Source organism: Dermochelys coriacea, chromosome 16 (assembly GCF_009764565.3).
Source record: "Dermochelys coriacea isolate rDerCor1 chromosome 16, rDerCor1.pri.v4, whole genome shotgun sequence".
In the NCBI taxonomy this organism is placed as follows: Eukaryota; Metazoa; Chordata; order Testudines; family Dermochelyidae; genus Dermochelys; species Dermochelys coriacea.
The window spans coordinates 2579638-2606255 of record NC_050083.1 but is presented as its reverse complement, the minus strand read 5'-3'; the positions used below and the strand labels follow the sequence as shown (position 1 = coordinate 2606255).

At 49.0% G+C, this 26618-nt stretch overlaps 2 protein-coding genes across 2 annotated transcripts in view; both read right to left on the bottom strand.

Annotated features, from left to right (window-relative positions):
- The window catches only part of MAMDC4 (MAM domain containing 4), a 39922-nt gene extending 37449 nt beyond the window's left edge, over positions 1–2473 (bottom strand). Inside the window, exons 1-3 of the mRNA XM_043499047.1 lie at positions 2422–2473; positions 2022–2135; positions 1181–1354 (exon numbers count right to left, since the gene is read on the bottom strand). Coding sequence (XP_043354982.1) covers positions 1181–1354; positions 2022–2135; positions 2422–2473 — 340 coding nt within the window. The remainder of the gene's footprint in view (positions 1–1180; positions 1355–2021; positions 2136–2421) is intronic.
- A 20342-nt stretch (positions 2474–22815) lies between these two features.
- PHPT1 (phosphohistidine phosphatase 1) lies at positions 22816–26167 on the bottom strand. The gene is made up of 3 exons (XM_038374937.2): positions 25978–26167; positions 24705–24829; positions 22816–23328 (listed from the first exon to the last, which is right to left on the bottom strand). Exons 1-3 carry the CDS (start codon positions 26123–26125, stop codon positions 23236–23238), a joined length of 366 nt encoding a protein of 121 aa, XP_038230865.1. The 5' UTR covers positions 26126–26167; the 3' UTR covers positions 22816–23235.
- Positions 26168–26618: the final 451 nt, after the last annotated feature.

Below are 26618 nucleotides of genomic sequence, written 5' to 3'. Positions count from 1 at the left end.
GGAAGGGTAAAAATACTGTCTTGTAACACTTCAGTTTACAATGATTGGTGACGGTAGAGCTAAGCAGGACTCAAGTTTCACTATATACACTTGGATCCAAAAGGAAGTTCTTTAGCACCCAACTCCAGGACACAGCCCAGGATCAGAGCTGCCAGACCTCAACACCTGCCAATCATACTGTGCAGAAGCTGGAGCCCCAAATGATCTGATCCTGCCTGGCCACCAGGAAAAGTTCGTCTGCCTTATTGGGAGTGAGGAGCATTGTCTGCTTAGTGTGTGTGTTCTGTTTTGGTAACTGTTAATAAATAGAGGGTATTACTGTGTAAGGCTCCTTCACTGGTCAAAGACTCTGCAAACCCACAAAAGATTACATCCTGAGCCCTAGGAACTGGGTAAGGGTAGGTGCCTTTCGCCCAGAGCATTAGGAACTGGGTAAGGGTGGGTGTGCCTAAATTAATCAGGTTACACCTTGAGCCCACAGAATGGTAAAAGTGGATGCCCTAGAGTGTCTGATGCAGGTAACACCCTGGCTTTTGTGCATTTATAATCCCAGCCTTAAAGCAACAGGGCTAAGGAATCCCAAAGAGCCACCGTGTGCTGATCACAGGTGGATCTGTTCTGAACACCACAGTGCACCCTACGCCTAGACACTCGTCAGGTACAGCTGCTGCAGGGAGGGCGATTTTTTCAGCTCTGATACCCCAGTGCAGAGGTAAGGAGAGTGGCCACTGGCTACCCAAGCTATTTATTTGGTCCCATAATATAAGAACTAGGGGCCACCAAATGAAATTAATGGGAAGCAGGTTTAAAACAAATAAAAGGAAGTTCTTCTTCACTCAGCGCAGTCAACCTGTGGAACTCCTTGTCTGAGGAGGTTGTGAAGGCTAGGACTATAACAAGGTTTAAAAGAGAACTGGATAAATTCATGGAGGTTAAGTTCATTAATGGCTGTTAGCCAGGATGGGTCAGGAATGGTGTCCCTAGCCTCTGTTTGTCAGAGGGTGGAGATGGATGGCAGGAGAGAGATCACTAGATCATTACCTGATAGGTTCACTCCCTCTGGGGCACCTGGCATTGGCCACTGTCAGTAGACAGAATACTGGGCTGGATGGACCTTTGGTCTGACCCAGTATGGCCATTCTTATGTTCTTATGTACCCAGTGGAATGTGGTGCAGTTACCCAGATCAGTGCCCCGGGTGTGATCGGCGCTGGGCCCTGTCCCCCACGTGGCGATGCTGGCTCGGCCTGCAACCCATCTGTAGACAGAGGTGCTCACATCCTTCCATCCACAGTTGCCTTCTTCAAAATCGCAGGTGAAGGGAGTTCCCAGCGTGACTGATTCTTTGTGATAACCTGCTGGGAAGCAGAGAGAGTGATTAGTGCTCATGAGGGCTGGGCAGGACTCGTTCCTGGAAGTAGCAGATTCCAGGATGTTTCTGTTGGTGATAAATCATCGGACATTTGGGGATTCCTGGGGGAGTGGGTAGGGGAGTGGGGGATGAGTGGAATGGGTGAGGAGAGTGGGTACTTAGGTGGGTGGGTAAGTGGCATGTGGATAACTTGAGGTGGCTCTCATGGGGCCTATGTGCCAGGCAGAGCTAGCAAGAAAGCCACAGTTGCGTAGCCTGCAGCGCATTTCGCTCATTCAGGGCCTTTGGCCCATCCTTGTGGGATGCAGTGGGGCCCTGGTTCTAGGGTTCCCAACTCTGACTGAAGCTATTCCAGGAGTTTTTTTCCCCAACATGATGTAATTTCATTTTCTTAAAATAGCCTATTAAAATCTCCTGGATTGCTTTCAATAGTCACTGGGAGATGGATGCTGATTCCAGGAGACTCCAGGCCAATCCTGGAGGGTTGGCAACCCTTCCTGGTTCCCTACTCTTCTGTTGGAGCAGGTTCAAGGTCAAGGACCCCTGGGGAACCCGAGGCTCTTGGGCTGCAGATTGCTTATCCCAGGAAAGCTGCTATGCAGGAAAGAGCAGCTAGAAGCCAAAGAGCAGGAGTCAGAGGTCGCACTCACCACACTGGTTCTCATCGGAGCAGTCCCTGCAGTCACACACAAAGTCACACACCCTCGGGGCAGGATTGCTGCATCTGTTGATGAAGATGGACTGGATGCCAGGGTGAGGCCAAGCTACCAGAGAGGGTAAAAGCCAGCATCAGGGGGGCCAGCCCCAGGCAGCACTGAGGTATGTCCCTGGCCACTGGCTGCCATCTCTGCAGGGGGTTACAGCCAGTGCATGACACTAGGTTGTGAATCTTGAGGCTTGGAGGCCTGACAGGTGGGGAGTCTCTGCACCTGCGATGTTCATAGGCCCCTTTGAACACTCCAGCACCCGCAGAGCTAGGCTGGGGATTCTGTGGGGGGAGATTGCAGAGTTGCCCTTTCCAGCTAGGCTGTAGTTTGGCTTGCTTCTCACTCTCATCAGCCTGTGGCTGCAGGAGGAAGATGGTGGCTTTTGGGGAGGTCATTTACCATGATTCATGGGCTGGAGAGTTAAACATGAATGGAGGCAAAATCAAAGTGAAAGTCACCATGTGGTGAAAAAGAGCTAAGACATCTGCCCCATCAGCATTTGGGGCTAGGAGGGTGGGAACTCATTTGCCTCTTGGGATCTGGATTTGAAGACCCACAGGCTACATTTGAGCTTTGGATTCTCCTGTCTTACAGTGGCATGTCTCAAATACACCATAAAATGCTTCTGATGTAGGGGGTGGGCAGGAGCCTGGTTGCATGATTAGTGCTCAGGATGCTGGGGGTATATTGACAGCTCTGGGAGACAGCAGGTTCCAGTGGGAAATGGGGCTTGAGATCTATTCCCAGCTCTCTGTGACACCTTGGGAAGTCACTTCCCCATTCCATGCCTCAGTTTCCCCATCGTAAAATGAAGATAATGGTGCTGACCCAGCCTTGTAAAGTGCCTTGAGATCTGGAGATAAATATGTAATGCCAGCAGACCAGGCACCAGCTCATGCCAGGATTCCATGTCTCAACTGGACGCAGGGTGACCAGACAGCAAATGTGAAAATCAGGATGGAGGTGGGGGGTAATAGGAGCCTATATAAGAAAAAAGACCCAAAAATCAGGACTGTCCATATAAAATCAGGACATCTGGTCACCCTAACTGGACACATGTGGGTTAATAGTGATAAAATAGGTATTAGAATTATAAGAAAGTTTTTTGTGTCTAGACTCTGCTGAATACTTGTGAGTTGTCACCTGTGTTCATCTTACCTATAATATCTGTGCTCCAGACTGGAAGATAATGTTGAAGTGGGCGTATTGGGAGCCCCTGGGACTGAATTGCCAGAGAGCAGAGGGACATTAATTAGTGTGGAGCTGCTCTTCTTCAGAAATTATGCCCCTCCCCCCCCCCGCAAAGAGGAGACCAGATGGGCTCTGGTTCATTCTTACAACTGCAAACTCCCCATATCTGTCAACCAAAGGACTCCTATAGCTGGTCTGCTGCTCCCTCCCTGTGAAGGTGAGTCACCTGAGTGGACGCTGCCCCGCTGCTGAGTTTGCAGCTCAGAGCATATGGCAGGAGAGGGATAAAAAGCTCAGACCAAAGGAACTAAGGTCTCAGAGCTGCTTGGACTCAGGCACAGGGGGACACAAGCTGTTTTTAAGCATAACCAAGATCCTTGCCTGTTTAGCCCTAAAGAACATACAGAGCTTGCTGATTACAGAAGCCTACATTATCTTTTGAAATCTAAGACTGTAATTCATTTGTGTGACCTGTGTGTCTATATTTGCTGGCTTGCAAATAACACTCTAATTTCCTTTTCCTATTAATACATCTTCATATAGTTTACTATAGGATTAACTACAAGCTTTGTCTTTGGGGTGAGACCTAAAGCACAGCTGATTGGGATAAGTGACTGGTTCTTTCGGATCAGAAATAACCTGAACATTGCTGTGATTCTTGGTGTAAGGGGCCATCTACCACAGAGCTATGATCACCTTTATGGCAAGACAGATTGGCGAACCCAAGGGCTGTTTGTGACCTGGGGCGCCAGAACGGTTGGGGCTAGGGGACCATGGCCCCATCACTTTTTACCATCTGTAAGGGTGAGTGATGGCGGGGCGGAGTGGAGAGAGCAGGGGGTGGGGTTTTGAGGGGAAGAGGAGGTGCAGGGGTGGGGCCTTGGGGGAAGGGGCAGGGCCTCAGGGAGAAGGGGTGCCATGGGGTCAGAGGCCTCGGGAGTAGGGGTCAGGCAGTGAGGGAAGGGGCGGTCCGGGGGGGGAGGAGGGCATGGTTTGGGTGCCTGAGAAGTTTTCACTTGGTGCATTTGGTTGGTGAAATCTAAGTTTAGAACTCACAACTTTTGGGGTTGGTGCCCTGAGTCAGTCCTGAGGTTGGCACTCACACTCCTGCAAAACCTTTGTGAGCATCATAAAATAGTGATGTTATTTAATTGAATATTTGTCATGCTGTCTGGAGTGGCTCATGACCATGAGTGCCCACCTCAGGGCAGACTGTCAGAAAACGCAAGACACCCCAAGCTGGTGATGTGGCCTATAATTATAACAAATGTGTACTCCTCGATCACTCTACCAGTCTTACCATGGAGTCACAGACAGTCCCCTTAGACTCTCCACTCTATAGGGTTGCCAAGCATCCGGTTTTCGACCGGAATGCCCGGTCAAAGAGGGACCCTGGCGGCTCCAGTCAGCACTGCTAACTGGGCCACTAAAAGGCTAGTCCCTACCTGCCCTGGCTCCGTGTGGCTCCCAGAAGTGTCTGTCATGTCCAGCACCTAGGCGCAGGGGTCGCCGTGAGCTCCTGCCCCACCCCGAGCGCAAACTCCGCAGCACCCATCGGCCAGGAACCATGGCCAATGGGAGCTGCGGGGAAAGCGCCTGCGAGTGGGGGCAGCACGTGGAGCCCCTGTAGCCACCCCTACACCTATGAGTCAGAGGGACATGTCACCACTTCCGGGAGCCACCTGAGGTAAGCACTGCCCAGCAGGAGCCTGCACCCTGCACTCCCTCCCACACCCCAACCCCTGGTCGGAATCCCCTCCCACAGCCTCCCAGAGCCCACACCCTGCATCCCCTCCCACACTCCGAACCCCTTGGCCCCATCCTGGAGCCCCCTCCTGCATCCCAAACCCCTCATCCCTGGCCTCATTCCAGAGCCCACACCCCCAGCTGGAGCCCTCACCCTCTCCCGCACCCCAACCCCCTGCCCTAGCCCGGCAAAAATAGTGAGTGAGGGTGGGGGAGAGCAAGAGATAGAGGGAAGGGGGATCGAGTAAGCAAGGGGTGGGGCCTTGTGGAAGAAATGGAGTAGCGGGCGGGGCAAGGGTGTTTGGTTTTCTGCAATCAGAAAGTTGGTAACCCTATCAGTCTATCCTGTCACCCAGACAAACTGGACTTTGTAATAAACGGTCATGTCAAAAATCACACCAACATCAGGTTGCTCCCAGTCTCCAGAGACCAGTCACTTACCCCAGGTCAAATGGTACTCCAGATCTTACACCAAAGACAAGGCTGGCACCCAATTCTATAGTAAACTAACTATAGGTTTATTAGCTAAAAAAAGGAAATGAGAGTTATTCAGGTTAAAGCAGGTAAAATATATGCGCAAGTGAGTCACAGTTTGTAACTCCAAATGGTGTCAGTGATGTAATAAAATGCCAGTTTCCCAAAAATCTTTCAGGGTACCCAGGTTGTCTCTGGGGATCTCTGTTTTGCATCCAGTACACATCCCTGTAAGAGTCCAAACAGTCCAGACATGAAGGATCTTTCCCTGAATCCATTCTTATAGCTTTTTCTGACAAAAAACAAGCTGACAGGGTCACTACCCTGGTGGGCTCTTTCTCTGAGGACAGAGAGTGAGGAATGCATTTTAAGTCTTTGTCATCTGATCATCACACAGAATGCCAACTTAATTTGAAATTAGCACTTTTCTGTTAGAGTTCTTCATTTGCATTCCACAAGGCCTCTTTCTCGTTTGAGGGGTTATTTAGTTACAGGGGTGTACACGATGTAAATGTTTGCTATTACATTATAACGGGATACAGATAAGTGAAAACAATGCATTTAATGTCCCATTCATTTTCATGAAGTTTAAATACACTCTTATTCATTTCACAATCACTTTGATCTATACTAACACACAAGTGAATTGGTCTGGCTTCCAGCCATGCATTTGTAAGCATGCAGTGAGGCCTGGGGCTTTGACATGAACTGGCACCTGGTCTGCCAGCATCACAATATTATTGTATTTTAAGCAAATCCTAGGCAATTGAACCAACATGTTTATGGGAATGTGGCAGAAATGGAATGTAACAATTTCCCCTCCCTGAATTCTTTCAAACGTGATTCAGAACGTGCTTTATCCCATAATCCCTTCTACTAGGCCTGTCTCAGGGCCAGCTGGCACCGTCTGTGGGGGGCAGAGCTCACATCTCTGTCTGATAGGTTTCTCCGGGTGAAGAAATGTCCCTGGCAGAGCCATATGGAGCCATGCGGCCCAAGAGGCCATGCAGAGCTGGGCAATGTAGTCCACACCTTGGATGGCTCCTACAGCGCTATAGCTAATAGAACTGGTCAGAAGAGCTTTGACAGAACCATATTCCATCGGAATGGGAGTCCGTTAACAGTGGAACACTCCATTCATTGAGTGCTCTAGAATTTCACCTTGGAAGAAAACCAGAAAAAAAAGTCCTAACACTGTTGAAATGTCCCATTTTGACATTGTCATAGAATCATAGACATGTCCGGCTAGAAGGGATCTAGAGAGGCCATCTAGTCCAGCCCCCTGCACTGAGACAGAAGGAAGGAAACCTAGACCATCCCTGACATATGTTTGTCCAGTCTGTTCTTATAAACCTCCAGTGACGGGGGTTCCACAACCTGCCTTGGTGCACATGGAGAACAATTGATCACTGGCCTCTTTATAAAAGCCTTTAACATATCTGAAGACTGCTATCAGGTTCCCTCTCAGGCCTTGTCTACACTAAAGGGAAAAGTCGATCTAAGCTATGCAATTTGAGTGACATGACTAGCGATGTAGCTTAGATCTACTTACTGCGGGGTCCACACTACGTGATGTCAATGGGATACGCTCTCCCATCGACTTCCCTTACTCTTCTCGATCCAGTGGAGAACAGGAGTCGACGGGACAGCGATCTGCTGTCAATTTAGCGGGTCTTCACTAGACCTGTTAAATCGACCGCCAAGGCATCAATCGCTGTGTCGATCCCCCGGAAAGTGTAGACGAGCCCTCAGTCTTCTCAAGACTAAACAGGCCCAGTTTGTGTAACATTTCCTCACAGAGCAGGTTTTCTAAACCTTTTATCTGTTTTATTACTCTCCTCTGGACTCCCTCCATTTGTCTACATATTTCTTAGTGCAGCGCCCAGAATTAGACACAGAACTCCAGCTGAGACCTCGCCAGGCCCAAGTAGAGTGGCACAGTTATTGCCTGTGCCTTACATATTACACTCCTGTTAATACACCCAGAATTATGTTAGTCTTTTTCACAATTGCATCACACTGGTAATTCTCATTCAATTCGCAATAAACTATAATCCCCAGAGCCTTTTCAACAATACTACCACTTTGACAGTTACTACCCATTTTGTAGTTGTGCATTTGAGTTTTCCTTCCTAATTGAAGTACTTTTGCACTTGTCTTTATTGAATTTCCTCTGGTTGCTTTCACAACAATTCTCCAGTTCTGAATTCTAATCCTGTCCTTCAAAGTGTTTGCAACCCTTCCTAGCTTGGTGTCATCCACAGATGTCATAAGCACACTTTCCAATTCATTATCCTAATCATTAACTAAAATATTGAATAGTATCAGACCCAGGACTGATTCCACTAGACACTTCATTCCAGTTTGACAGTGAACTATTGATAACTACTCTTTGAATGGTTTCAGAGTAGCAGCCGTGTTAGTCTGTATTCGCAAAAAGAAAAGGAGTACTTGTGGCACCTTAGAGACTAACAAATTTATTAGAGCATAAGCTTTCGTGAGCTACAGCTCACTTCATCGGATGTATCCGATGAAGTGAGCTGTAGCTCACGAAAGCTTATGCTCTAATAAATTTGTTAATCTCTAAGGTGCCACAAGTACTCCTTTTCTTTTTACTCTTTGAATGTGGTTTTTCAACCAGTCTTGCATCCACATTATAGTAATTTCATCTGGACCACATTTCCATTTGGATAGAAAGATGGCTAGATTGTTGGGCTCAATGGGTAGTGATCAATGGCTCCATGTCTAGTTGGCAGCCGGTATCAAGCGGAGTGCCCCAAGGGTCGGTCCTGGGGCCAGTTTTGTTCAATATCTTCATTAATGATCTGGAGGATGGCGTGGATTGCAACCTCAGCAAGTTTGCAGATGACACTAAACTGGGAGGAGAGGTAGATACGCTGGAGGGTAGGGATAGGATACAGAGGGCCCTAGACAAATTAGAGGATTGGGCCAAAAGAAATCTGATGAGGTTCAACAAGGACAAGGGCAGAGTCCTGCACTTAGGATGGAAGAATCCCATGCACCTCTACAGACTAGGGACCGAATGGCTCGGCAGCAGTTCTGCAGAAAAGGACCTGGGGTTAAAGTGGATGAGAAGCTGGATATGAGTCAACAGTGTGCCCCTGTTGCCAAGAAGGCTAATGGCATTTTGGGCTGTATAAGTAGGGGCATTGCCAGCAGATCGAGGGACGTGATCGTTCCCCTCTATTCAACATTGGTCAGGCCTCATCTGGAGTACTGTGTCCAGTTTTGGGCCCCACACTACAAGAAGGATGTGGAAAAATTGGAAAGAGTCCAGCGGAGGGCAACAAAAATGATTAGGGGACTGGAACACATGACTTATGAGGAAAGGCTGAGGCAACTGGGATTGGTTAGTCTGCGGAAGAGAAGAATGAGGGGGGATTTGATAGCTGCTTTCAACTACCTGAAAGGGGGTTCCAAAGAGGATGGATCTAGACTGTTCTCAGTGGTAGCAGATGACAGAACAAGGAGTAATGGTCTCAAGTTGCAGTGGGGGAGGTTTAGTTGGATATTAGGAAAAACTTTTTCACTAGGAGGCTGGTGAAACACTGGAATGGGTTACCTAGGGAGGTGGTGGAATCTCGTTCCTTAGAAGTTTTTAAGGTCAGCCTTGACAAAGCCCTGGCTGGGATGATTTAGTTGGGGATTGGTCCTGCTTTGAGCAGGGAGTTGGACTAGATGATCTTCTGAGGTCCCTTCCAACCCTGATAGTCTATGATTCTATGACTCTATGATTCCCAAATTTGCTTATGAGAATGTCATGTGGGACTGTATCAAAAGCCTTACTAAAATCAAGCTATAGCAGATCTACTGCTTTCCCTCCCCCTCCATCCACATCCAGTAACCCTGTCGAAGAAGGAAATTGAGTTGGTTTGGCATGATTTGTTCTTGACAAATCCATGCTCGCTATTCCTTATAAACTGTTATCCTTACAAATTGATTGTTTAATCATTTGTTTCTGTATCTTTCTGGGCATTAACATTAGGTGAAGTTGTCAGAATGAAACATTTCCATTTTTCAGTTTGAAATAACTTTGTTTCAGTTTGATTTTCTATTCAGTTATATACTATAGGTCAATACACTATCTGTAATTCATAATAATAGAATACCAAACTTGAAAAAAGTTAAAATTGAAACAATTTTTTTTTTTTAGAATTTTCCTTCATGGAGAATTTCAATATTGTGCAGTTTCATTCCAATTCTGAATTAAGCCATATTTCAGAATCCTTTGTGAACTGGCATTTCTGGCCTCGGCACAGCTCTAATAGTGATCACTCAGGTGTGCAATAACCCCTGTATCAATGCCCCAGGGGCTTGCTCTTGTCATAAAATGAACATGCACCCAAGGAAGAGTCAGAGCCTGAGCAATGCTGGTATTACAGATGTTTGAATGGCATCACTGGCATCCAATCAGCATTCACATCCAAACCTGGAAAGGATGGACCTAACACTCAGATTTGAAATCCACCTCCCTTGACAGAGGCACATTAAGATTTACTGGGGCCCTGTGCACAAAGAACATTTGAGCCCCCCACACCTCCATCACCACTGTACCCTGCCTCTGCTCTTCCCCTACCCACCCAAGGCCCCACCCCCTGGCCAAGCCAGAAGTTGGAGCCAGCAGGGCCATGGTAAGAGCTGCCCAGGGAGCCCAGGCTGCTGTGGGGAGCCTTGGACCCTCCACCTAGGGTTGCCAGGAGTCTGGTTTGTTTTGATTTGATCATTTTTTTTCCTTTAGACTTTATCATCCAGCTGCATGTTCTCTGTTTGATTTGGTGTGAAGCTCTTTAGAATGGGGAAAATCTTTTGGGTCTGTGTTTGCACAACACCTTGCACAAAGGGTTCCTGGCCCAGGATGAAGGCTCCTAGGTGCTAGGGAAATGCACCTAACTAATAACAGAACAACAGGAATTGATCTATTATATTAAACGTGTCCACATGATACAGCTGAAAGAAACCAGATCAGTAATCTCCCAGGAACATTCTGATTAAATCAATCTGTTCCTGTTCACTCAGCTCTAGTGTTTGTATTTCAGTAGTGCCTGAGGCGCCACCTGAGCTCAGGGTCCCATTGTGCTAGATACTGTACAAACACCGAGTGAGAAACCAGACCCTGTGCTGAAGAGCCCAATCTAAAGAGACATGACAAAGGGGAAACTGAGGCACAGAGAGAGGCAGTGACTTGCCAAAGGTCATCCAGGGAATCAGTGGCAAAACTGGGAATAGAAGTTAGGTTCGCAGCATGCCAGCCTCATGCTCTAACCACTAGAGAACTCTCCTTCCTTTAGTGTGGAGTCATCCAAGGCTCAACATACCTTCTGCTCTCTGGCAAATCAGTCCAAGGGAACTAACATGTGGCATGATCAAAGCCAATCTTGCCTCAGCTTCTTGTTTAAGGGCAAAATGTCTCCTTAAAGCCCTGGCATGGCAGGAGTTTACAGTCCCCCACAATGGGACACAGAGAAGTTACATGTGGAGGTTGAATCTGAACTAGCAAGTGGTGGCTTGTTCCCTGGCCTCTCCCAGCAATGTCCGGCTGGGAAGTGCTGCGTCCGCAAGGGGAACTTACCAGAGAGCACCAGAACCAAGAGGAGCAGCCGTGCAGGCATCTCCTGAGCCTCTGCCCCGGGGCAGGTGTGCAGCTGGGAGCTGACACAGCTGCTGGAGGGGCTGTGCTGCAGAGCGAAGGCTGGAACCAGCTCCAAGGACTTGACAAGCTCTGGACTTCAGCCCCAGCTCTTACCTGCACTGCAGAGCTCTTGATCCCAGTGCAATCAGTCCCAGGGGAGCAGGTTTTATCAGCAGGGCATTTCCCTATGGAACTGACACTGTAGCCAGGGACATGCAGGGGTGGAGCAGAATGGCAGCAGTTTGGCTGCGTCAGTATCACACATCCTGGGAAGCAGTGACCATGGATCCATCTCACTCCCAGGAGGAGTGTGGGGCAGGGGGGATAGTAGGGATCTCTCAGAGGATCCACGATAGAGAACTCCTAGGTATCCCCCTCCAGCCCCTGAGGAGCCCTCACTTGTCCTCGCTTTACCCTCACCCCACCCTTGAGAGTGAGACTCCATGCTATCCACTGTCTTTCCAGGGAGGGGACTCTGGAGGCCATCAATGCTGAGCTGCCAGGGGACTGCTGCTGAGGCACACCCGGTGCTTGTGGCTGTGTGTGTGCCCAGTGCTGGGTAGCAGCTGCTGGCCTCAGGCAGGGTCAGAGCCTGTCTACTCCCCTCTAACCGAGCGGCTCCAGCAACCCCTGTGATCAACAGCAGGACTTTTGGACCACCCCAGCCATGGGGTCACCCTCCAGACCCTTTACCAGCTGCCTCTTTGGGCTCAGCTGGAGCCATGACTGGGAAATGGGCATCCCCGCACAATGGGGAAATTGGGGATGAAGACTGGAATTCAAGCAAGACATCGGGGTAACTGAGATGCAGATGAGCTAATAATTAATTTGGCTTTCATGATGGCTAAGGACTGTGTAGTCAGGGTCAGGGAAGGTGTCTTACAAATGCTGTCTATGCAAATTCCCTTTATGGATGTGGCCAGGGTGAGACAAGTTTGTAGGTAATTGGTCTGCAGTGAATGAGCTGTCCTGACTCCAGGGGCAGAAATCATGATAACTGCTACATGCTGCGGTGGCTTCCCAGCAAGGAAAGATGGGAAGTGGTTGGGCCCTGCTTTGAGATCCAGGGTCCTGGGGAATCTTAGCTGTTTAAGTTCTTGTGGCTCTGAAGCTGGCACTGATCCCCATTTGTTTGCTAAATGTTTCTGACAAACAGAAAATAGCCGAAAAGGAACCACAGTAGCTACCTGTGAATGGTGAGCCTGGTAAACGCTGGCACTGGGGGAAAGTACACGGCGGAGAGGCAAGCTTTCAGCGTTTCAGCTGGAGCTGTTTCAGTACAGTGCTGTGTATTTCAATGAGACGCAGCAGAACAGTCTATGGGTCTGCCTCACTGCAATTAACACCCGTGGCTGCTGGCCTGTGACAGCTGACTCGGACTACAGGGCCCAGGCTAAGGAGCTGTTTAATTGCAGTGTAGACATTTGGGCGCAGGCTGGAGTTTGGGCTCGAGGACCCAGAGAGGTGGATGGGTTCCAGAGCTCAGGCTGCAGCCAGAACATCTACACAGCAACTGAACAGCCTCTTAGCCCAAGCCAGCTGGCACGGGCCAGCCGCAGGGCAGACATACCTTGACCTAAGGGACTTTCCAGTTAGGAATCAGGAGTTGTTCTCCTGATCCACCAAAGACATAGGTTGTAGTGCACTGGAGGAAACCAGCTCACCAGTTGGGAAGAGGCATTACAGGCCATCCAGAAAATGTCTCCGGAACGCATAATAGAGCCTTCAGTCAGCCCTTGGGCTCACCAGAGGGATGGGTAAGAATGGGGTGGTAGCACCAGATGCTGTGTGGGCCATAGAAAATTAAATGAAGTCACTTTAAAGGATTCTTGTCCATTACCACTAATAGGTGATACCCTGGACACTGTAGCGGGTTCAGTCTGGTTTTCCCACACTGGATCTTAGCAGTGGGTGCTGGAATGTGGAAATGGATCCAAAAGAGAAGGAACAACCTGCCTGCACAGCAGGGCAGGCTTGTGGCAATACAAAGTGATGGCTTTGGTCGGTGTAAAGCAGCACACACATCTGAGAAGCTAATGGAGAGTGTGACAGGGCGGGTCCCTCCCAGCCTGCCTGCTACACCTAGACTCTACATAACATCCTGATGCTGCTGAAACCTGTGAACAGGACCTGGTACATTTACAAACAGTCTGTTACAGGCTTGAAGCTGATCATCTGAAATAAACCCCAAAACCGAAGTTGTTCCAAGAAGAGGTAGCCTACCTCAGGCACCCAACTGGTGAGGTGAGAATTTCCACTGACAAAAAGAAAATCAAGGCTGTACAGAACAGCCAACTCCTCAGCCACTCCTAGATGTGCGGAGTTTGATAGGACTCTGCTCCTATTACAGAAGGTTTATTTGTGAGTTTGCCAATAGCTGCTGCATAGGTCGGGTGAGAAAGGGAAACCATGCCAGCAGTCAGCACAGTGTGATCTGGCATTTGCAGAGCCAAAAAAGGCTCTTGTGACTGCTCCTGTCTCAGCTTAGCCATGTTTCAAAACTTCTTTCATATTGGACACAGATGCTAGTGCTTTTGAGTTGGGGGTGGTATTGACATAAAAACACAAAAGACAGGAGACGGTGGTGGCTTATCACAGCAAAAGACTAAATTCTCTTGGAAGAAATTATTGCACCAATTGAAGGAATGCCTGGCAATGATTACAACATTTCCACCACTCACTGTCCAGGAGAACTTAACGCCTGTGGTCAGGCCAGACCAGGCATCCTTGCAATGGCTCTTTAGATTTAGGAGTCTTGAGGGGCCACTTTCCAGGTGGCTGGAGACCCAGCAATGCTGTGATTTTACAATCACACACAGGCCTCAACACAATCATAGGGATGCTGATGCCTTGTCCAGCTGGCCTTCTTGAGGGATTAATTGCAAACACTGCCCTTAGCCAGAGAACAAGGAACTGGCCAGTAAAGGGAAAGTGTGTGCTCAGTGAGAGATTACCCTTGCCTCGCTCTCTTTGCTCCTCAAAGTGAAAATGTTCCTGCTTCATCCCTGGGACAGAGGATGTAGGGTGCAGGAATGAACTCCAGAGCAGTGAAAAACTTCCCAAAGAGATGGCCCTGAATTCAGAATAGTGTTTGACTAGGAAAGCAACTGGAAATGCAGCCACCCTAGAGCATCTAGTATCTCCTTACTATGCTGGTCAGGATGGGAAAACTTGGAGCTTAAAGATGAATTATGGTATAGAACATGGGAGAAATCAGTGGGTGATGGGTACAGGTATCAGCTGGTGGTACCAGATACATTGAAAAAGGAGCTGCTGAGGTTATGTCAAGATTAAAAACTGCTGGACATTTTGGGGCTACCAAAATTTTGGCCAAGGAAAGAGAGGGATGATGGGCAGAACTGAGATGGGAGCTGGTGTTATGACTGCCATCCGGCAGGTCGCTGAGCTATAGACAATCACAGACCTGGTTAAAGGCGATAGGTATTCTTCTAAGCACCTTCCTTTCAGGCTACACACAGGGAGCAATTAAATGTCCATTGTGTAATAATATCTGGAAAACAATAAGCTATCATCCAAGGCACTGAGCCACATGGTAAAGCCAAAGAAAGCTAAGCTATGTGGTTTGAACAGCTTCCCTTGGACTGATTGCAAATGCAGTGGGAGGGGATTGACTGGTCGAAGCTGTGTATGTCTGTGTGGGTGACTGAGCAACAGAAAGCCAGCAGACAGCAAGAGAAACAGTCATGAGAGTGGCCATGCGAGGGAACAGAGAGACAGAGCTTCTGGGGACACAGTACTGCTGGAGAGGCAGGCTTGGAAATTGTGAGCAAGGAAACTGCCTGCTGCTGTTCGTTTCTACAGTGTTTGGAGAAACTGGACTTTGTGTGCATTCTTTGTAAATAAACAGGACTGCACCAAAGAACTATCTGACTTGTGGCATCAAGTTTTCGTCCTAATGGAAATAACCTAAATATTGGCTAATCATGTGAGCCAAAGGGTTAGTGCTGGGAAGCAGTGCCACCAGGTGGACAGAGCACTAAATGGTGACTTGAATTCTATTCTTGGCTATGCCACTGGCCTGCTGGGTAACCTGGGGCAAGTTGCTTCCCCCTCTGTGCCTCAGTCCCCCATCTGTAAAAGGGGGCCAATGATACCAATGTCCCTTGTGAAGTGCTATGAGAGCAGCAGATGAAAAGTGCTAGATAAGACTTAGGTATTATATCATAATTTCCACCAGTGTGGGCTGCAATCGACTAGGGTTGCACATGGAGAGTTCTCTTGGTTTAAGGTCTCTGCATAGCTGTGACATGAGGCGGAGGGAGGCTAGTTATTTGCAGACACAAGATTCACTACAGGTGAATGGTTTCCAGCACACAGAGCCTTATGAACCTAGTGCAAGCTCAGAGACCCCATCTCTGACTCCCGGCTGGTGATGGTTTGCCAGTACTCCACAGCCTTGGACTCCAGACATGGGCACGTTGCTGTAAGTGTCCAATACACTCATGATTGGCCTGCCGGTGATTCACTATGGTGAGACCAGTGCTTGTCTTGCTTCCTAGAAGTGGTGACCCAGACAGGTGCCTATTATTAATTAATAAATATTAATAATAATAACAACAATAATAATAATTAATAATACATTCCCTGGCCCTCCAGGATGGATTCTGAGCAGGTGGCCAAGAAGGTGGCTTTGCGACAGCCCAACACCTCTCACAGCAGCACCATCCCCAGCTCATGCTCCCAAGGCCTTGGATGACCTTGACTGGCATGGAGCAGTATGCCCTCACCCCCACCCCACAGCACCCTGCCCTCAGGGTTCTGTTGCCCAAGTCCTAATGCACACAGCAGCACGTACCTTCTGCTTCCTAGGAGATGTCCTTGGACTCTAGGCTAGGCTTAGCCTGGTGCAATCAAGTCATAAACAAAGTTTGATTCTGCTCTCACCTGTGCTGGTGTAAGTCAGGGGGCTCTACAACATCAATGGGATACTGCTGCTGCAGAGCTGCGTGCGGGAGAGCAGAATCCAGCCTGCAAGGGAAGGGGCATTCCTGAGCTATCAGAGGGGACACTGGCCTTCCTGAGCCTGGAAATGTTGGTTGGGCAACAACCACACCCCACCTCCAAGTGGGAGTACAAGTTCACGGAAAAGGCAAGTCTCCTGGCTTTGCCCTCCTCACTTGACTAGCAGTTATCCCCCTGCCACTGCTCATTATCCTCCCTAGCTGACTAGAAGCCTGAACTGCTGCAGATCTCTATGGTCTATACACACCACAGCAGAAACTATCTGAATGTTATTTTCCCAGGATTAAAAACCAGCATATAAACATCTCTCATTAGTAGCAGTTAGCATTGACTGATTGGCTTGACATATTGCAGAGGGATTTGTCTTATTTATGCTGTTTGTTTAGTCTGCTCTCAGCAAGGTTAAGACCCTGAATATTCCCTACAGACACACGTGTAATGGTAAAGTCGATGTTTTGTTCATATATCTAAAGGTCTTTGGTTGGAGATAAGGCAGAAGTATGCTTGTAACGGGATGTGTATGTCATGAGTGGCTGTGCATTGGAATGGGAGTTGCTGTGGAGTCAGTGAGTGTGTGTGGATATCTGATGCATGGCAGGGAAGACACACGCTTATGTCAGGGTGGATGTTCATATGACCTTATCTGGTGATCTCATTGAGAGTTATGGATTGCGTTAACTGGGAATGCACTTAGCTCTAAGCTGCCAATGTTTCTGGTGTAGGAATTTTTGAAATGGCATGAGATGTATCAGCCCAGGTTCTAACCAACCACTGTTGGCAGGATGCTTTTGTCAGCCTTTATCAATGCTTTAAAAGGGAAACTGCGAGGTTAAAATTCTTGTTATTCTTATTTTGAAAAGCAAAACAGGAGCCCTGCTGAGATGATTCAAAGAGAAGCATTTTAAAATCTAACCCACTTGTCACTTTTTACGCTGTTTGGTTACTCTGTATTCCACTCAGCTCCAGTGATGAACTGAGTCAGTTTCATTTGATATCTAGTTAATTTCACCTTTAGGTTTCCATGCACAAGTCCAGGGCTGAAGAAGTTGCAAGGGGGAGAGTTGAGTTCTCTTTTCAAATAGTTTCTATAGGAGTTTAAATCATTAGACAATTTGTATTGTGAAGGGGTCATTTTTTTATACCTCACTGGGTGGGTCAAATCTGACTTGATGGTGCCTCTGGTGGGGAAATTTCTGGTGATGGTTAGTGGGGCTAAGGAATTTGGACCCTAATATGCCTTGCCTGAAATTCACTGTAGTGCAGCAGCACCAATATAAAGTCTAGGCACAACTTACAGGGACAAGACTTAGGCCCCACTTAAGTTAGTCCCACTTTGGCCCTTTGGGTTGAAACAGGACTTAATTAATAGATTCCAAGGCCAGAAGGGACCATCATCTTGTCTGATTTCCTGTCCAACAACGGCCAAAGAACTGCCCCAAAATAATTCTTGGAGAAGATTTTTTAGAAAAACCTCCAATCTTGATTTTAAAATTGTCAATGATGGAAAATCCACCACCTTGATAAATTGCTCCAGTAGTTAATTACTCTCTCCTTTAAGAATTTATGCCTTATTTCCAGTTTGAATTTGTCTAGTTTCAGCTTCCAGCCATTGGATCATGTTAGACCTTTCTCTGCTAGATTGAAGAGCCCATTATTAAATATTTGTTGCCCATATAACAAATTACAGACTGTGATCAAGTCACCTCTTAACCTTCTCTTTGTTAAGCTAAATAGAGTGAGCTCTTTATAACTAGAAGGCAGGTTTTCTAATCCTTTAATCAATATTGTGCCTCTTCTCTGAATCCTCTCCAATTTATCAACATCCTTCTTGAATTGTGGACTCCAGAATTGGACACAGTGCCACAGCAGTCACACCAGTGCTGAATGCAGAGGTAAAATAACCTCTCTGCTCCTACTCAAGCCTAACATTCGCTTTTTTGGCCACAGTGTCAGACTGGAAGCTCGTGTTCAGCTGATTCTCCACCACAACCACCAAATCTTTTTCCGAGTCCCTGCTTCCCAAGCAGTGTCCCTCATTCTAGAACTATGGCCTGCACTCTTTGCTCCTCAATGTCTACATTTACACTTAGTCATATTAAAACGCATATTGTTTGATTGCGCTCAGTTTACCAAGCAATTGAGATCCCTCTGAATCAGTGACCTGCTGGCTCTTCATTATTTACCACTCCCGCAATTTGTGTGTCATCTGCACACTTAATCATGATGGTTTTATGTTTTCTTACAAGTCATTGATAAAAATGTTGAAGAGTGTAGGTCCAAGAATAGATTCCCACAAGACCGCACTGGAAACACACCTGCTCAATGATGATTTCCCCTTTACAATTATATTTTGAAACCTATCAGTTAGCCAATTTTTAATCAATTTAATTCATTTTATATCATTCTAATTTTTTAATCAAAATATTGTGCAGTACCTAACTCTTGTGCTTTGCCTCAGAACTCCCTGTAGTCAATTATTAAAAAAAACATAAACGTTCTCACTTCTTCTCCTTCAGTGTAGGCCTCGTGCTCCTGTGTTTTGCAGGGAGATCACTGCCTCTGAATTCCAAGGTGACCTCTAAATCTCCTGCCAGGACATGTACAAACCTGCAACATCCAGGAATAATCTGTGCCCAGGGCAAGACAGAGGGAGTCTTGATGAAATGTTAAGCAGCAATATCCTGCCTCAGAGCTGCAGAGCAGAGGCCTGTATAACAGGGCAGTACATGCAGCACATCCAGTGCTCTCTATCTGACCATTCAAAATCAGTGCTGGTGCCCCTGTGGCTAGTTATGACCTCGTTTTACAGGGGAGGCCACCATGGCCATTTGCAAGTCCCCAGCTTTGCTTGGCCAGTTGTGGTTTGTTTGAAATTGCTGCGTCTGGCTTAGGAACAAGCGCAGTTAAAGGAGGTAGGGAGCTTCCCAAGCACTCTGGCCCAAATCTACAAAGGAACTTAGGCCTTGCCATGCTGAACATCATGCCACCAACTCTTAGGTGCCTAGAAAAATCACAGGCACCCCACGGCGATCTCCACAGTCTGAGTTAAGCAGCCAGGCTCTCATTCACTGAGTGGGGGAGACAGGTGCCTTAAGTGGGATCCACAAAGCCAGCAAGCAAGGTGCAAAGGCTCCTAAACTAGCCAATGACAGGAGAGCATCCTAAGTCCTCCTCCCGCTCGCCCCACCCCCCGAACTAGAGGCCTAAATCTGCTTAGCGATCAGCGCAAGTCAGGGGGCTTTTGAGCCGCAGACATTTGTTGCAGGAATGAGACAGGCACTGGCCTCGCCCACACCACAAAAATGGCCGTGGCAGAGGAGGGGGTGCCATGTGGTAACTTCTAACCCAGTTCTAGCGCACTCAGCAGGGCTGTGGGAGACCCAGGTTCAATTCCCCCCCTGCCTGTGGGGAGGAAGGATTTGAAGAGGAACTGCTCAGAAGCATGCTCTCCTAGGTACAGACACCCATGGGGAAAAAATGGTGGGTGCTGAGCACCCACCAGCAACCCCCTATCAGCTCCTTCGCACCTCCCACCCACCAGCAGGCCCTGGGGATCACCCCCTCCCACCTGCCACAATCGGCTGTTTCACAGCGTGCAGGCAGGAGGCTCTGGGGAGAGGGGGGAAGAGCGAGGATGTGGCCCACTTGACGGAGGGGGTGAAGCGGGGTGGAGCCTTGGGGGAAGGGGTGCAGTGAGGGACGGCCTGCGGCAGGGCTGGCAGTGGAACATCCCCCGGCACTTTGGAAAGTCGGTTCCTGTGCATGCTCTAACCGCTGAGCAATGGGGGAGGGGCGCCCTGGGTTTCACCTCTCGTTCCACTGGGGATAGATAATGACAGTGAGCCCAGTGATGGGGGGACACCCACTAAGTGGGAGACCTGTGCCCAGGCCCGTTCCCAACAATCAGCGGTGAGGCTAAGATTTTGTCCTGGACATTTTTAGTAGAAGTCACCGACAGGCGACAGGCAAAACAGAAAAATTCACAGAAGCTGTGACCTGTCGGTGACTTCTACTAAAAATATCCAGGACAAAATGGGGATCTGGGGATCCCCACATTGCCTGAAGGGAGCCACCTGCAGCAGCTGGGGGCTGTGGGGTGCCCCTGGGGGCCAGGAGCTGTGGGGTGCCTGCACCATCGGCAGCTCCCGGGGCCCACGGTGGCAGCGAGCTCAGGAGTTCCCCCGCCGTCACCTGTGAACTTGCCAGGAGCTCAGGGGTTGCCCCTCCGCCCCTCCTCCCTGGCTATTGGGAGCTCAGTGGTTCCCCTGCCACTGCTAAGCTTGAGGTGTTTCCCCGCCACTGGCGGTGGCTGGGAGCTGTGGGGTACCCCACCATGGGCAGTGGTGTACTCTGCAGCTCCCCACTGCTGAAGTCACGTAGGTCGCTGGAAGTCACGGATTCCATGACTTCCATGACTAAAGCATAGCCATAATCATCAGTTATCCCCAGTGGAACAGCAGACTGACAGAGCCCATGTCAGACTAACCCCAGTGGTGCCAGCACACTGCTGAGAGATGGGAGACCCCTATTCATATGCTCTGCCCCCATCAGGCAGACTGGGGAATTGAACTGGGGGTCTCCCACACCTCCACAAAGTGTTCAAACCTCTGGGCTAGAAGTTATAAGGGCAGCAGAAGCTCCTCAACCAGATTTTGAATTAGATCCAAGCCAGTAGGGGCCAACCACTGAGCATGCCTTCTGGGTCAGGTTCTACCCATGCCTCAGGCGGACTGTCTTCCTTACTGTGTGAATTGCTCTGGGATGTAGGTGGCAGGTGCATGGGTGGACGGACGCCTGGAGGGAAGCAGCAGTGCACAGGCCTAGAGACAGAGCTTGGGTATGTGGGGAACTCCAACCTTGAAAAAGAGGCACCGAGCAAACTGAGATGTTTGTAGAGTATAGGGGGGCTCATGTAGGGGCCAGTAGGCAGGCTGCAGATGCAGCCTCACAGTCCCCAAATTCCTGGGGTGGCCTTATCAGGCAATCTGGAGGCCAAGTTACAGTCTGTCTTTTTTCAGGTTCCCCCAGTCAGACAAGGGGCAGAGGGTCAGGTAGGGGGATGGGATGCTCTGTAGCTGAGGGGAACACCCAGCATCCCCATGTTCATCCTTGTAAAATGACTGTGTGGTATCCAATGCAAAGTTTGTCATAATGGGTGTTTTCAGAAGGCTCATGATGCACTGAGCATGGTTGTTATAGTAATTGTTACAGTAATGTTATAGATTATAATTTCATGTATACAGTTATGATGCTGAAAATGTATCCTCATGGCTTAAACTAAGCCCAAGCAAAAACTTTCCAGTAGCAGAGGGGCAGTTCACACCTCATCAGGGCAGATATGAGACAAACCCAGCCCAGCTTCACAGGAGCAAAGGACACTGGCCTAGGCAGCAACAAAAGGATCTGTTAAGACTCTGCGTGAGTCACCCCCGTTCCTTTGGTCAGTTTTGGACTGCAATGATTTAATGCTCACCCGACTCTGAACCTTGTGGGGGGGGAGCCAAGAGGGAAGAAAGGACATGATAAAAGGGAGACATTTGCCATACTCTCTCTCACCTATATCTACAGACACCACCATACCAAGCAACTGAAGCACTGATCAAAGGGGAGAGTCTGGCTAAAGAGCAACCAGCCAGCCTGTGGCGAGAAGCATCTAAATTTGTAAGGACATTGAAAGTGTTAAGATAAGCTTAGAATGTGTTTTGCTTTTACTTCATTTGATCAAATCCAACTTGTTATGTTTTGCTTTATAATCACCTAAAAATCTATCTTTATAGCTAATAAATCTGTTTGCTTATTCTATCCGAAGCAGTGAGCTTTGTTTGAAGCATGTCAGAGATTCCCCTTGGGATAACAAGCCTGGTAAATATCACTTTCTTTGTTAAATTGACAAACTCGTATAACCATGCACCATCCAGAAGGCATAACTGGACACTGCAAGACAGAGATTCCAGAGTTATGTCTGGAACCGGAGATATTGCCTAGTGTCATTCGGTTGCATAATCCAAGGAGCAGTTTACATGGCAGAGGATGTGCGTGAATAGCCCAGGAGTGGGGGTTCTCACAGCAGAGCAAGTTAAGGCTGGCTCCCAGGTGCCCACTGGTAGCTTGTTACTCCAGGTGAAGTTCACACTTTAAGCACTGATATTTGTGATTTTAAGTGAGTCTTAATTGCAGTGGCTAAGAACAGTTAGGAGGTGGTCACAGTTTTGTTATTTTCAGTTTGTTTATTTCGGGAAAGGGAAGTAGGAACAGAAAAACAGGAAAATGAGTGAAAGCAGTGAAGCGATTGCGAAGTTGAAGCTTTTTAGGCTGCAGTCTGCAGAAAAGGGAAGGGAACACCAGAGATTATTGCAACTGAAAGAAGTGGCGATAAAAGAAAAAGAGAGAGAGAGAGAGAGAGAGAGAGAGAGAAGAAAGAGCAAAAAAACACCAACTGGACCTGTTAGAGAAGCAGAACCAGAAGCCCTGACCCCAACGACTCCATCACTCCAAAAATCCACAAATGGGAACACTTATATCCTGCATAAAGTGAGGATGATGATATCGTTGGATATCTCACTACCTTCAACAGGCTGTGGGTAATGCATGAAATCCCTGCTGATAAGAGAGTTCCTACCCTGATTGCAAAATGAACTGGTAAAGCCGAAATATATTCAATGGAATGCCTATTGAAGATGCTTTAGACTATAGTAAATTTAAAGATACTGTTTAATTTTCACCGTAAACATTCAGGGAGAAGTCCTGGCTCCACTGAGATCAATGGCAACCCCCCCGCGATTTTACTGGGGCCAGGATTTCCACCACAGGCTTTGCTGCCCCTTCGCCAGATGCAGCTCAAGACTACAGCACTGAGACAATTAATGGATCCCAAGGACATGGAGGCTGGTGAATTCCTTATGCTCTAGGCTTGTCCCCCTTCTGCCAGAAGCTTCCCAGCAGAATGAACTTGCATCTTCCATGAAGCTCCAGACACAAGGAAACACAATGCATCCCAGGCAGCTCCAGAGCACTGGCCAGTGCAGGCTCTGCTTCCACAAGCCCAGCCAATGACCTGGGCTTCTCAGTCCTAGGAAAAGGGAATGATGTCTTCTGCTGTCGGAGTAAGCCAGGTCAGTAGCCTTCATCAGCCCAGGTGACCACATAGTCTGGATACTCGTCTTTCAGTATCTTTGTGGACACAGAGTGTTTTGCTTGACCAAAGCCCTGGAAGAGGAAAAAGGCAGCGCTGTGAACTGTGAAGGGCTCAGGAAGAGTCCTGGGGACAGAGCCCTGAGCAATAAGAAAATCCAAGGGGATAATCTGGGGATGGAAGAGGCCACCAGTGCTTTGCCTAAAACTCGCAAATGACCACCCTCTACACCTGGCAACAATCTACACTGAACACACTGCAGCTTGGCACATGGTGCCCAGAAGTAGAGCATTAGGGCAGTCCTGTCCTAACGCTGTCCCGGCTCCTAGAGGAGATTAGGGTTGGGAAGACTCTGGAGAGTGATGGCATCCTTGAGCCACACAAGGTACCTCTGTCTTACTGGGTTTACCTGGGGCAGGTCTGGGGATCTAGAGTGTTTCTGGCAGAGGCAGTGAAGGCAGATTGTGAAGAAAAAGCCGAAGGAGAGAGATTAAACTATTTTCCAGAGCTGGGTGGGATCCATACAGTTCTCTCTGCTCCAAGAGCAAACAGTGCCATGTGGTCACTCTTAGCCCTTTGAGCTGTTCCTTGGCAACACCTGCTGCTCTGTGCCCAGTGTGACGAGCAGCAGTGCATGAATTTATTCCAATTCGGCTTCTTTCTTTGCCCATTTGGCTTTTGCTCTCAAAATGGAAGCAGCCATAAGCACAAGCCTTAATTAGGTGGGTACAGTTAAAGGAGCACAATCCCCCAGGAGGAACATGGTCACACCAGCATAGATGTGCTTGGACGGGGATAGCTATTCCCATAGGGAAAGTGAATAAGCTATACCAGCATAAGGCACCTTTATACAGACATTTCTGCACTCATATCAGGGGGATTGTATTGCCTTAACTATACTAATGTAGTTAAAGCAATAAAGGGTGTACAAACATAACTAGATCAGCAGAAAAGTTACACCCCTACCTGACAGTTATACTGGTACAAAAACTGTGTTTAGACCAGGCATTAGGCTACAGCAGGTTAACAGGCAGCAGGTTTAAAAAAAAAAAAAAGCGCATAAGGAAGCACTTCTTCACACAAGGCACAGTCAACCTGTGGAACTTCTTGCCATGGGCTGTGTGTAGTGAAGGCCAAAAGTATAAGTGGGTTCCCAAAAGGAGATAAGTTCATGGAGGATCGGTCCATCAATAGCTGTTGTCCATGATAGTTAGGGATGCAACCCTACACTTTCGATGTTTTTTTGGTCTTACAGGCCCACTCTTCAGGAAGGGCTATTGGTTACCAGCCTAACTAATAAGTCAATACCTTTAAAGCTTCACTACCTTATACACATTAGACAGTGGTAAGATGCCAGCTTCCATGTCAACCCTCTCCACCCACTCCCCTCAAGACTGGTTACAAGTTTCTCAATCAAACCAAGAGCACCCTCCCATGGCTCCTTGTTTACCACAGAATATCCATAAACGTGGATCTTCTTCTCCTTGCTCTGATGGGAGATCCTGCCCCCGCCCAAGCACTCGCAGTCGTAGCCTTGCTTCTCGATTTCTGCTGCAGTCTTGTCATAAATATCAGCTAGGGTGGGAGACATTGTAGGATGAATGGTTTCAGAGTAGCAGCCGTGTTAGTCCGTATTCGCAAAAAGAAAAGGAGTACCTGTGGCACCTTAGAGACTAACAAATTTATTAGAGCATAAGCTTTCGATGAAGTGAGCTGTAGCTCACGAAAGCTTATGCTCTAATAAATTTGTTAGTCTCTAAGGTGCCACAAGTACTCCTTTTCTTTTTGTAGGATGAACGTAAACAAAAGTCTATTAAAGTTCCTTCCCTGGAGATATTCTTGGTTCATGTAGAATATATGGAACATTTAATTCATACATGAGCTGCCTACCCCACACATACAATTGCAGGGTAAAGACATGCTCAGAGCTTACCCACAGTTAAAGAGATACAGGATTGGTAGGAACCACAATCTGATGGCTCACTACTATGGGCCCCATTTCACAGTTCTCGTCTCCAGACCCAGTTACTACGGATCCAGACCTGAACAGATGGTTCCTAGGATTTACAACAGCAGGAGTGGGTGGGTGAGATTCTGTGGCCTGCGTTGTGCAGGAGGTCGGACTAGATGATCAGTATGGTCCCTTCTGACCGTAATGTCTATGAAAGAATCCCAGCCCACCCAACTCACGATGGACTTTCTGCTCAGTTATCAACAGCACCAGTTGCAACTATTTGTATTCAGCTGCACAGCGATGGCGGATCCCTTCATACACTAGCAGTCTCCTGAAAGGCAGGTACCATTACCAGGCAAATCATGATCAGTTTGCTGCACTCAGCTCCAAGTGCGGGAACCCCGACGGCAGCCTCAGGATTGAGCCACATCCCTTGTGCACCTTACCTATGCGGGGCCCTGGGTCCTGAGGCACCCGCTGCCCCCCGGGGAGAACACTTGGCTCATCACTGAGCGCAGCCTCCCAGGATCCATCACTCTCCCCCCATGAGCAATGGGGACGCAGAGGCGCAGGACTTGGAGGCAGAGCCAGGCCCGGAGCCCAGGAGTCCCGGCTGACAGCGCCAGCTGCCCGCGCAGTGCGGAGAGCCGGTCCCGACCCGAGCCCCGCCCTGCGGGCCCCGCGAGGCAGCCAGCACCGGGGCCGGGGCAGCTACCCCCGGGGCCGACCCCCAGCTGGTGCGCGGCCCGGGCGTAACCCCGCCCCTCACCGTGGTACTCGGCCCAGGCGTGGCCCCGCACGATCTCCCTGGCGGGCCCACGGCCCCCGGCCGGCCGCACGCGGACCAGCACGTATTTGAAGACGCCGTCGGGCTCGATGTCGACGCTCGGGACGCGGCACAACTCTCCCGCCGCCATCTTGCCGAGCCCGCGGCCTCGCGCTGCTTCCGCCCAATAGCAAAACGGGGCGGGGAACTGCACAGCGCCACGGCCAATCACGTTGCAGGGCCGTGAAGATCTCGCCCAATTAGAGCAAAACGCTCTTAAAGGGGACGCGAACAGTCTAATCCTTCAAGGTGAGAGCGGAGGGGTGTGATTTCGCCGACAGAAAATGCCGCTCGCTGGGCCGGTTGGAAGGGGCCGGGAGCCGCCCCGGGACCGCCGGGTAGCGCTGTGCGGGGCGGCCCGGGTCTGCTCGGGGGCCCGCTGGACGGGCTGGGAGGAGGCGGCGAGTGAGCAGGGCCTGCTGGGCGCGAGGGGTGCGGGGCTGCAGGCGTTGTACAAACACCCACAGACACGCGAGGCCCTGAGGCCCCCCTCGACACCCGGCGCCCCCCCCGCGCCCCCCCGCCTGGCACCCGTCTCCCCGGCCCCCCCTCACATCCCTCTCCCCGCGCCCCCCCCGGCACCC

Coding starts and splice junctions, on each gene's coding strand:
- PHPT1 (XM_038374937.2), bottom strand. CDS start 26,125: ATGGCGGCGGGAGAGTTGTGCCGCGTCCCGAGCGTCGACATCGAGCCC. Junction 24,830..25,977: donor CGCCTGGGCCGAGTACCACG/GTGAGGGGCGGG, acceptor CTCCCACCCTAG/CTGATATTTATGACAAGACT. Junction 23,329..24,704: donor ACGTTTATGGATATTCTGTG/GTAAACAAGGAG, acceptor TTCCTCTTCCAG/GGCTTTGGTCAAGCAAAACA.